Source organism: Protopterus annectens, chromosome 3.part1 (genome assembly GCF_019279795.1).
Source record: "Protopterus annectens isolate FY-2018-M chromosome 3.part1, PAN1.0, whole genome shotgun sequence".
Lineage (NCBI taxonomy): Eukaryota > Metazoa > Chordata > Ceratodontiformes > Protopteridae > Protopterus > Protopterus annectens.
In genome coordinates, this window is record NC_056732.1 from 911621955 (window position 1) to 911635151 (window position 13197).

Genomic DNA, 13197 nt, shown 5'->3' on the forward strand with positions numbered 1-13197 from the left:
AAAAGACTAGATAGCAGAAAAAATCCCTTCAGAAGCTGTACAGCCCCATATGCAGCCTATGATAAAAGAGGAAGAGCAAGTAAGAACAAGTCTATGGAAAATGAAGCAAGGGATCGAAGCAGGCTCAGATGAAGCCACAAGAAAATATGATAAATAAATTAGGTGAATTAAGGAATAATTGTTTGCTAAGAGAGAGGGTAAGAGAGCAGTCATTATATCAAAAGACTAGATAGCAGAAAAAATCCCTTCAGAAGCTGTACAGCCCCATATGCAGCCTATGATAAAAGAGGAAGAGCAAGTAAGAACAAGTCTATGGAAAATGAAGCAAGGGATAGAAGCAGGCTCAGATGAAGCCACAAGAAAATATGATAAATAAATTAGGTGAATTAGGGGAGAAATGGTTCCTGAAGGTACTCATACAAGTATGGAGAGAAATACATTTCACAGCTGACTTGAGAATAAGCATCCAAGTGCCAGTGTGCAAGAACAAGCAGGACATATGCAACTGTTGGTAGTATAGAGGTATCAACCTGCTATTACAGTTCATGAAAGTGTTGGACACATTGATTGATAAATCAGTATACAGAGTAATAGAAAGTAAGATAGAAGATGAGCAATTCTTTTTCAGATCAGGATGCAGCACAACTGACCCGACCTTTGCAGTGAGACAGACAGGTGAGACAGACAGCAATGAAGAAGCTGTAGATGAGTAAGACATAAATTTGGCATGCCTAGACTTGGAGAAATCGCATGACAAAGTTCTAGAAAAGCTGATTTGGGTAATTTTATGATGATACAAATTCTGGGGAACATTGGCAGAATTAGTGCAGACTATGTACCAAGACCCAATGACACAAGTACAAACAGTGTTCAGACCTACAGAGGGGTTTCCAGTGGAAGTGGGTTCAGCTCTGAGTGCATGGCTCTTAAAACTGTGAAGAGCTACATTCATAGTTAAAAGGCTACAGATCAGCAAAGTTGCTGGATGTAGAAAATGTGGCATTACAAGCAGAAACTAAACAGGAACTTACTGCAAATGAAAGGGGAATGGAATGCAAAACAAATGGTGTATGGGATGAAACTGAGTACAAGCAAGACAGTTGCCGTGGTAGCAAATGTGAAAAGCAGAAAACCTGAAAGATTATGATAGAGGAGAGTACAGTGGAACAGTATGGGGAATCTGAATAAAGAGTACAAATCTAGAATCAGAGTTTGTGAAGCCAAATGGCACAGAGTGTCGGGGTAGTGTATGTCAGAAGAATACAAAAGAGGCTAAAAAGTAGTATATAAAACTGATTTTGGAGCAGTACTTCTGTATGCTAAAAACCTGAACAGTGAAGGTAGACAGAGCAGGTGAGGAAGATGAGATGATGCAGATGAAGTGCCTCAGATGGGTGATACAATTCATGCTGTTTGATAAATGAAGAAATGATGGCATAAGAGCAGAAGTCAAGTAGTTCCAGTTGCAGAGAAGGTCAGAGAGAACAAATGACAGTGGATCTGGCACATGTGCAGGAAAGCAGAAGATGATTTGATGAAGTCAATCTGGAAGAGAAAAGAAGGCAAGAGGAAACAAGAACATATGGCCAAGAGAAAGATGCACGGCGTGAGGAAACGTACAATATTTAGGCATGACTGTCAAAGAAACTAGAAGAGTATGACTTAATGAAGAGAAGCAGTGACAGCTGATGCAGCATTATGACCTCATGTAGAAAAAAAATGGAACAAATGGTGATGATGACAGTGATGATATCATACACATAAAGCACATGACAGCAGGTTATAGTCACTTGCAGGAATCAGTGTGCCTGCAGACAGATTTCGTACTTACTTAAGGGTCTGCAGATAGTAATTTTGATAATAAGTATATAAGAAGAAAGCATGTGGCCGAAGTGTTTGAGGAAAAGAGGTATGTTGACTGGAGTGCCAAAAGAAAGAGGGGCACACGGCCAGAAAGTGTAAGAGATAAACAGTTAAAAGGATGTCCCAAAACAGCATAGCAACAACAGGTAGTTCTAGTCAAGAAACAAATTTGAAGTTGTCTTTTAAATATATGATGGCTTTGAATGTTTCTTGGCTGAACCGAAAGTTGACTCTATTGATTCATGACCTGCCTAATGAAGTCCTTTTCACCCTGAGTAAGATTATAGGGTAATCTACATACAGCAAAAGCTCCTTCTTGTGAGCATAAGGACTAGCTTTGTTAAAATGCTTTTAAGATCCCTGAGCAGAGAACACTAGTGGGACTGCAGTAACCTGTGAGTCAGAGTTCCTTTTATATTGGTATAACTTTGTAAGCATATAAGACAGCCTACTTTATTCAGGAATGGACTGGGGTGCAAACCTAAACTAAGAAAGTTAATGAATTGGCAAAGATCCCCTCTGATAATTTGTATGCCCATCTGTGAAGTTAATCCCAGGAAATATAATGGTTTAATATTACTGATTAGATACTATTTTTCTTGTTCTATCATTGTGCAGTTATAGCTACATCTATATTTCGGTTCACTAATTTACAGTCTGCTGATATTTTTTAATAACTTACATTGTAATTGTATATTTGAAGATCAGTTCTGAAGCCATGATGTTTGTAGAGGCTATGATATATGAAAAAAATGTATGAGTACACAATGGGAAGAAAGGAGATGTTAATTTGTCTAATACTTTTATTGTGTATATTTATTTAATAATCAACTACATGCAAAATCTTCTACTATCTCAACAGCTAATATGGTACATGAGCACCATTGTGCCAATATCTGCTGCAGATTCACTTATCCACAGTAAAGAAAATGATTCTGTTTTTTGTGGATATCTGACATTTTTTTTCTTAATTCACCAGTATATGAGAAAATGAAAGTGATCTCCATTAAGGAAAGAAAGGTAGTAAATGCAATAATGGATTTAATTATATGTCAACCAGTATGTGCACACATACTGTTTCTTACTAAAGAACATTAGACTGAAAGATGTAATATCACATGCAAGTACTGAATTATTATGCTTTCTCCTTCAGCTGCACCAAGGCAATGTATTGAACTCTATTTTGATGAAAAATATTCCATCGAACCTTCATGGGAGTGTAAATTTGATCATATTGAAGTACGAGATGGACCATTTGGATTCTCTCCAATCATTGGGCGTTACTGTGGACAGCAAAGTCCACCTTTTATAAAATCTAGTGGGAGATATTTATGGATTAAATTTTTTGCTGATGGAGAACTGGAATCTGTTGGATTTTTGGCAAGGTACAACTTTACACCAGGTATGTCAAAGACAATGTTTTGGCTAAATATGTATGCTAAATATATATATATATATATATATATATATATTTATATATATATATATATATATATATATATATATATATATATATATATATATTAAATTTGTATTCTTATGACTAAAATATAGTGTTTACTTTCGTTATATTTATTTGTTTTTTCATTTGTGTATTCACTGCTTTTGACTGCTATGAAATGCAAAGAAAATATGTTATCTGTAGTTGAGACCTATAGATTTACTATAGAAGGCAAGCATGTGTCTTATCCCGATGAGAGGAGTTTAGTGTTGGATTGTAGTTCCTGTATGTCTATATTGTTGACACAGGAGAATACTGGAAGAAACATGTAAGGCTACAGACTACATAGAAACTACTGTAATGACATAAAACGTTGAACTGCAGAGACTAGGATGGCTGCAGTGATGGGTTCCAGTGGCATAAAGGAAGTTTGATCAATTTTTGTACCAGTCTACTGCAGTGCAGGGTTTGAAGCTAAATTTCCTGAAAGCACAAGTACATTGTCTTACAGACAAAGGGATTTCTAAAACATTTTATAGTACACCTCTAACCATGCTACAAAAAGTATATTTTGTATGTGGAGATTAATTTGTTTGTTTTATGATATGCTTCCCAAAATATACTAGTAAACAGGAGATTAATTTGGGAATATCTGCCAAAATTGTTGTTTTGAATTTATGCAAGTATCTCATACATCATAAGTTAATTATTTCACCACTTGCTGGAGGGCACTATTGAAATTTTTGTCTTTTAGGTGAGGGTAAACTATGCGTTTGATAAAGTTTAGAGAAAATGTTGTGCAGGCTCCTGATACATTTGTATTAAAGGCAAGCTAGACTCTGTAGCTTATTTTCATTAGCCATCAGCTTTTTTAATTATCCTGTCATCTGAGAACTACATTTTACAATTTATTGTATAGACTATCCTTCTTATAGTGGCAGGATTTGGTGACTGTTTTAAAAATTACAATGCTTTATATTTTGTAGGGGAAAAGTGTACACTGATAGTGAGATGGCTATTTTCCTACTAACACACATTGACATTGTTTAATTAAAATACTTGCTTTTTTTGTATTTTGCTGTTTAATTTGAATGCTGGATAAGTAAAATTAAAGTTGTATGTCAAAGATAATATGTAATTCACTTTTGTAAATATATTGCATATATATATATATATATATATATATATATATATATATATATATATGTGTGTGTGTGTGTGTGTGTGTCTACATAATACATACATATATATATATATATATATATATATATATATATATGTGCGTGTGTTTTTGTATTCTATATATGTATATGTATGTGTGTGTGATATATATATATATATATATATATATATATATATATATATATATATATATATATATATATATTATATACATTTTATATATGCATAGATATACATGTGTATATATATTTATATATATATATATATATATATATATATATATATATATATATATATAATACGTGTGGGTCTACTTCAGACCATTGAATCCTCAGATCACACATCATAGAGACTAATTCAGCGAAAACCTGAAAATTACCATTAATGCATACAATGTCCAGAATACTTTCATCTATGTTATAAATAGGGACTTAAAATTGGATCTTGACTTACTTTAAATAAACAAAACACTGGCAACTTCAAACCAGAAGTTTAAATTTTAGTTGTTTAGAAAATGTGTACTCTTTCACATGAAATGATTCTGAACACGTCAAACAAGTACAAATTGTTAATATATAGTCATATATCCATCTTGAATGTCATAAGTTAAGGCCGAGTGTTTCTGTTGACCTATACATTAGACTGGTGACCACAGTACATAATTAATCTGTGATAAGGTATGAGCTGAAATAACGTTCAAGTCATAAAAGCCTTGTTTTATCTTAAAATGATTGTTACTACAATGAATTTATAAATACTTGATTAACCATTGTTTAATACTCAGTATAGTCATGATTGTGTCCCAGATGTGACCCACTGAAAAAATATAGTTATTATTGGAGATCTGAGTAATGCAATTAAGAACTGACAGATAAGATGCAGTATGTCTAACTGCAAGTTAATAATCTCAAACATTGGAAGTAAAAATCCTGTCAGAGAATGTAATAATTTTGTAACAGTTTTCACTGTTGTTGCTACTGCAGATTGTTTGCAGATTTCTGTTGCAATGCCTGAATGTAAAAATACTGTTGTCACCTCAGAGGCCATCTTTATCCATGTGCTAAATGTATACACAATTCATCTCATGCCTGGGGCTCACATAAATAGCTAACAGTTCATATGCATTCCTTTTAACAGTACTGACATTAAACAAAGACTACATGACATCATAATTATGAGAATAACATGTAAATTATCACACATGGAGTTTGATTTTGTGTATCTGTATTTTATTAAACATTAGTACACCAGGATGGGCCAGCATGGTTCTTTAAAAAAATATAGAATATACTCACTGTAACAATTGAAAAATTATGATAACTGCAGAAAAATTATCATGTATTCTTTTTGGCATGTATTAGTTTAAGTGAAATATGTATATACGTATACAGGTAAAGTTAAAAACACAAATAATTATTTACATCAATTTCTGTTTTATTTAAGAATGTGCATGATTTTGTCTTTCAATTTGAGTTCCTTCAAGCAGTGGAATGCATCAAAACCACATGTTTTATTTATGCGTACCTTTATTTGCTATTTATTTTCCAGGTTAAGTACTGGATCCACAAAGTACATAGACTTATGCAAAGAATTAACTATATTGATTGAGACATGAGAAACAGCAGAAGTAGTAAAGTAAAAGACACATATCAAAATTCTTGTGTGTGTATGTGTATGTGTATATATATATATATATATATATATATATATATATATATATATATATTTGGTTTCCTATTAGATGTTCGAAGTGAACTCCGTCGACTGTACTGTTGTCGAACACGGAAGTTCGAAAACAGTAATACTGAACACCAAAAGCCAACCTAGGAACAGGTTTTAACATGGGTTGAGATAGGGGAGAGGTTTGTAGTTTGGCAATAACACTGGACACCTATCTTGACCCATGTTAAAATCATTCCTATGTTGGCTTTTGGTGTTCCATATTACCGTTTTCGAACTTCTGTGTTCTACAACAGTACAGTTGACGGAGTTCGCTTTGAAAATCTAATAGTAAACCATATATATATATATATATATATATATATATATATATATATCTGTGTGTGTAATGAAAACTTTTGTTTTTTCCAAACACAAGGAATAGAATCTTTAGATGCATACATTACCAGAGAGTGCAGAAAATATTGCTGCACCTCTGTGAATATATGCAGTTTTGTAGGAAAGTTAAATCAGTCATTATGTATATACAACTAATATTTAAACATCTATCAAGTATTCTTTCTACGTTTTCTTGAAGGTTAAAACATTTGCTCTGTTAATCAGTTAGTAAAGACATTCAAGATTATGAGTTGCTATTAATCTTCTTCCAGCATTCCAGAGTGTGGTTCGTCAGCCTTCATTTGCTTTCTGTGTGACCCTGAGCACATCACTTAAGTAATGCTCCTTGGCTAAGAGTATGTGGATCAGTGCTTTATCCTGGTTAGCAAACACAGATACCAACTAAAAAACTAATTAAATAACAAACTGCCTAACTAAATATTGATTATTTCTAGTATTAAGTGGCAGGCTACTCAATTAGCTGATACAGCCTTTCAAAATGCTCTCTCTTGAAAATCCAGGATAAATGCAGGATGCCTCTAAGTAAGCTAAACTGATCAGTAGACATCAGAGATAGTTATGGATTTCTGTTTGCAGTATTTGTACAGCAGATGAATACTGTTCACTGTGGAATAACTTAAACACCAAAGTGGCTGTACTTGCGATATGTGGGTACGTTGTCATTTTCAAGGTAGTGAAACAGGAAAATAAAATGACAGACCTCACTAAGAGCGATCTGGAGTAAGACAGTATTGCTTGTAAAATGAAGTGTTAGTATTGAAAGAGAATATACAAACTGTAGTAAGTATAGTAACGGCAACTGTTTTATTTGTTTAGGATAAATAATTTGTTAGTTTCTAGCAAACCTTAAATTACTATGGATATTTGTTATCTACTGTGTCTGGTTTAAGTCTGAAAAAAAGATGTGAGTTTAACTATAATGCAAAACATTTACAGCTGGATTCATGGGTACTTGGTGTACAAGTTAGGTCTTTACTGGACAGTGAATCCATTTTGTTTTGTTCAAATAAAATGTAGGGAGGTGACAAAAACATAGCTGGCATCTTATAAGGATTAAGAATGAGATTACTAGCAGTATGTGGCAGTTTTCCTGGAATCGTTTCTGAATATCTCTCCCTGTTTTGGCCTACGTTGCGGGCATCAAAGAATGAACTGTAGTCCACTTAAGTAGTAATTCATTTATGAACTAGTAAATGTGTGGGTGGTCCAGCAGTGATTTCCTTACATTTATGCTATTAATTTCTTAGATATGTATAACTCTCCTCGACTGAATCTGAAAACACTTCATCTGCCTCAGTACGCTACACCAGACAATGAAGCATGAAAAATAAATAAACAAATAAATAAATAGTTTAAACTGACCATACTAGTTCTCACCCATTTTTACAAGAAAAGTGAGACTGATCAAGTAGCCAGTAAACCACCTACACCAAAGCCACATGTCTATACCTTGACTATAAGTGGAAAAACATCAACAGTTTCAAGTGACACACATAAATCAATCAACAAAAAAATGCTGCAGTGAGTGGTTCTGTTTCCATGTTTGCACAGATAATGTCAGTACACTTTACACTGATGTTTGTCAAGTATAACCAGTTTACGAACACAAGCTGTACATTTGTAAGTAGGTCATTATGCACTGAAACATATTCAAATAATGGTTAGTGTACAGCTTTGTTAGCAAAATTATTACTGTAGGCCTCAAATTTGCAGTCAGTCTGTGGTTACTGCATTAACTAGTGCATGACTTCTCAGGTATAGAGTTGCCTGTTCCGTGAGTAAGAATTGGAGGTGTAAGACTATTTGAAATTATAAATAAGTAATATAGGTCAGCAGTTTGCCAATTACTGCATCGGCGACCTAAAGAAAAGCAGGGTTTAGCTCAACTAAATTTTGATCTTTTTATCTAATAGTTGTTCTAGTAATTTTGCAATGCATTCACCAGATGTAAGCTTAACTTAACAATCATTTCTGATTCAAATGTTCAGACTTGGTAGTTCTGGATCAATGACAGTCTTTAAGAAGCAAGGATTTAATATGGTAACAGCTTCAGTGGTGTGGTCTTAAAGTTTATTAAGCCATTCAGTGCCTTTGGCATTTGCAGATAGTGTTGCATTTTGGGATTTTTAATTTAGCTGAAGAACAGTCCGTGCTGCATCTTTGTTCAGCCTTCTACAAACACAGTCACCTGCTTATGCTGTCTAGTTTCTATTCAGCTATCAGATTTGTATTGCTGTAGTTGCATTTCTGCAGTTCTTGCCTTTTTTTGTTCTTTCGAGATGTAATCCCCAGTAGTAGAGTTTCAAATCAGGATGCAAGCCAAGGATATTTATTACATTCAAGTCCTCTCATACTAAATTGACAATGCATACTTTCAATCTAAGTTAGCTTTAATTCTATGCTAATCTTGTATCAGTTTGTGTCTTCTGCCACAAGTGAACCTAACTGAATTCTAATTCCACCTCTCTGATTTTTTAATGTCTTTCATATACTAAGCAGTTTATCCAGGTTTCACGGTCACCTAATGCCTAGGGCAGATAAGCAGCTACAATGACTGGTTATAAGTAGGTTCACTACCTTGGATATCAAAGAAGTACACCATCAGATTCCATTGACCAAAGAAACTAAAGAGAAGACTGCATTCTTCACTGCAGATCGGATTTTACAATACTATCCTTCCCTTTGGCCTTTATGGTTGCCTGACCATATTTCAAAGGTTGACAGATGAAGTACTGAGGTTGTATCAGTGTTATGCATTAGCTTACTTGGATGTATGTATTCATCCATTTGGAGGACTGGAACTCTGACTTTCAAAACTTCAGGGATTGTACTCTTGGAAGCAGTCTAGGCTTAATGTCAATATGCATAAATGGAAAGTGGCACGACTAAATTTAGGCACGTGGGTTATGATACAGGATGTCGGTTAATTAAAGCCCAGAAAGAGAGAAAATATGGGTTGTGGACAGGTGGACATTTCTTCAAATTAAGCAGTAAATATGGCAGTTTTTTTCTAGGGCATGAAGGATATTGCACAAAGGTTATCCTTGAGTTTGCTTCTATGGAATGTCTGCTAATTAACCTGTCAAAATGCAAAATGCCTGAAAAGATCATGTGAAACCCAAGGAGTGATGAGTCATTCAAGAGACTTAAAAACATCCCTGTGTGAGCCAGTCCTGGTGCCTGTTTACTTTTTTAAGCCTCTTTCTGTCTATGCAGATGCCTCCAAGGTTGGGTTAAAGGTAATTGTTAAGCAGTGCATTGGGAATGAAGAGCATCCCAACTGCTTTGTGCAGAAGGTTAAATAAAACAGAAAGTCGATACTCCATCCCTGATAGGGAACTCCTACCAAAAGTAAATCGTCTTAATGGATCCTGCAATACTATCTGCTAGATAGAGAATTTAGGCTTGTTATGGGTCATGCCCCCTCCGCTTTGTGGTTTCACTAACAGAAAGAAAAGTGATGTGAAGCTCTGCTAGTGGGTCTTAACAATGTAAGCATTACTCCTTCAGATTCAGTGCTGTCCTAGCATTCACCATCACAATGCAAGTGGTCTGTTCAGCACTTTCAGGAGGGGTCATCTATAGAATTGTATTTTGTCTTTACTGGAAAATGAATAGTAGACAGTCCCAATAGGCAATAATGGGGTCTTTAATGGCATTAGAATTAGGAAAGAAGGTATCTGTATGAAAAGATCAAACTTGAATAGTGATAAATAAGCAACAGCCCTGATTAGAGACTGGTCCCCATTAATAGAATTAGCTGGAGTTGAAGAAATTAGAGGCAGTTGGATACCAGAACATTTAAAAAAATGGTACATCTGCAGTATGGCAGAAATCAGTTGTTCCAAAGTCCAGCAGAGTCTGTCTGGTGTTCCTAAAAGAGACAGGGATGTACTGAGGCTGGAGTTTTTGAATGTTTGTATTGCCAGTGAAATTCATGGTGGTTTGGATTCAGACTCATTTTCTATGCAAAGGATCTGTGAACATGAAACATTTGTTATTTTTAGCCAGCAAGGTATTACTTGGGAGACTTCTTTGTTGTTAATGGATCATAAACAATATTTGGCTATTAAACACTTAATTTGTATGACAGAGACTGAGTTTATTCATGCTACAAGGACTACTTAAAGTGACTTTGCATACGTCATCGTGACTTTTGCCAGTTTGTCCAAAATGCACTCTATAATGAATTACTGCAGCAACAGTAGGGTGGAAAGGAGTAATTGCTCTGAGCACAAAGTGTTAGGGGGTGCAATCAAAAGCTCTGGAGTTTTTATTTCTTTTTTTTTTTCTCTTTTTTTGCAGAGCTGGGGGCTGCATATTGGCCTATAACACAGTAAGACAAAGACATTTTTTTTCTCTTCTCTTCTCTTGAGAGCTGGGGGTAGATTTGATGGGGCAAGACTGACTGATTTACATCCTCTGTTATCTTAATCTGACATCTGAATTGTACACATGCATGGCTATTTCTGCTTGGATGGGGTTGTCTGGATGAAAGCAACTGACCCTTATGTTATCTACTCACAGAATACCCAGACATCCAGGGATTTTGTGGAGTTAGTAGCCTCTACCCATCAAGGCTGTAGATGTGGATTTTGGAACAGGCTTACCAGTAGCCTCTTTCCGGAACCCCACCTAGACTACAACCAGCCCCATTTAGATGTGTACAAAGACGGTTACTGTAGCTTGTATGGGGAGGTAGATATGATCTTATTATTTCTTTAACTTCCCTTCCAATCCGTGAGGTTACTTTCTTGTTTTTGACTGGGGACAGTGCATTCATTATTTCTTTACCTTTTCTCACAAACTTCAGAGGTGTGCATATAGTGCCACTATGCTTGTAGAGGAGTAGTGTACCGTTTAAACATAGCAACTTAGAAAGATTACTGATTTTTTCCCATTATCTCAGAATCAAACATCTAATGCATATATAGGTGACTATTTTAGAGGGAGCATAAAAATAATTCTATTTATATATTCCTGACAGCAAGTATGTCCTTTTTGTTTTTTCAGTGTTGTCCACATCTGACATCAGGAAGGTACAGAGAAGGTGACTGTTGTTTGCAGATTGATGACAGGAAACATGCTGTATATATACATATGAACACAGCAACTTGAAATATGTGACTGTAGCCATTTTTAATTTTCATTCCAATTTAACATCAGGCTGGAATACACAGAAATAAAATACCTTTTTTAATGTGGGATAGATGGGCAGGTACTATTTCCAGATATAATTGATGTATCATCACAAGCAAGCTCATTGTGCACTCCTGTTTTTTTTTTTTTTTTGTTTTGTTTTTTTTTAACAAAATCATCTTTATCACTTATGACCTAAGCAATCATACATTTATATAAATGGAAACAAACCATATTGACATTTTCAGTTGCAAACATTATATATCACATATAATCTACTATATAGTGATTATCAATCAAACGTTACATAACTCATTCATTTCCTGCCTTCCCTTAAGCCTCTTTCCTCCTCCAAAACATTATTCTGCATGCATTTTCCCCACAATTCCCATTGTTTCTATGTAATCTGTGCCCACCCTTTTTTAAAGATCCCACTTCTAGTTCTTTTATCTCTGTTACAATATCCTCTACTTCTAGTATGGTTTGATTTACATTTTCTAGAAATTGATTTTCAATATCTATCAATTTTGGCATCACCTTTTCCATTCTTTTAGCCACTGTAGATGTAAACGCTGTATAATCACAATTAATAATGAAAGCAGGCCTATATGAAGCTGGATTTGTTGGGCCTTTACCATATTTGGGTATTACAGCCACCACAGTTTTCTTCCCGGAAGTTGGTTCTTCTCCTCCTTTTGAAATGCTGTAAACAAAACCTTCCCGATCTTTATCACTTTCTTCCCTCCTAGCTTCTAAACTTCCACTGGAGTACCATCTGTTCCTAGAGACTTTCCTGCAAATTGGTTATACATCACAACTTTTATCTCATCTCCTCCTGTCCTAACCGTTAATAACTGAGCCTCATCAGCCTCTAACTTTGGCATATTTATTCCTTCTATAAACATTTCCATTTGTACTTTTTCTTGATTTCCACACTTCTCTGCTTTATTACAGATTTTCATAAAATTTCCAAAATATTTCTAATACCTCTACATGATCTCCTGTTATTTTCCTTGTTATAGGCTCCCTAAGCTTGGCAACAACCCTTTCTACTTTCTGTTGCCTAAGCTGTTGTGCTAAAAGTTTTTGTGTTCTGAAGTTATTATCAAAAAATAGTTGCTTAACAACAGTGTTTGTAAACTCATGCATTGTATTGATGTAGTCCCTTCATTTCTCCTCAGTACTTTGCAGTTGTACTTCTTGCTATTCTGTGAGATTCCCCCTATTCTGCAATACATTAACCTTTGTCAGTCCCTCTAAGTAATTATCATTACATCTTAACCATATCTCTTTTTCTTTTATTTCTACATTACTTTTAAACTCTACTTTCATTTTATCCCACTTCCTAGCTATATTTTGTGAAGAAATTTCTATCTTCCCCAATAACTCCAATAACAGTTTTTGTACCTTGAGGAATAATATGTAAATTCTGTTCGAACTACTACTACTAAATTCATTTTTTCTGTACAAAATATTTTCATATATTTCTTCAA

The 13197-nt window shown here is 34.7% G+C and overlaps 1 protein-coding gene across 1 annotated transcript in view; it reads left to right on the top strand.

Annotated features, from left to right (window-relative positions):
* The window catches only part of NETO1 (neuropilin and tolloid like 1), a 1239650-nt gene that overhangs the window by 245852 nt on the left and 980601 nt on the right, over nucleotides 1-13197 (top strand). Inside the window, exon 4 of the mRNA XM_044067135.1 lies at nucleotides 3017-3265. Within this exon, the coding sequence (XP_043923070.1) occupies nucleotides 3017-3265 (249 nt within the window). The remainder of the gene's footprint in view (nucleotides 1-3016; nucleotides 3266-13197) is intronic.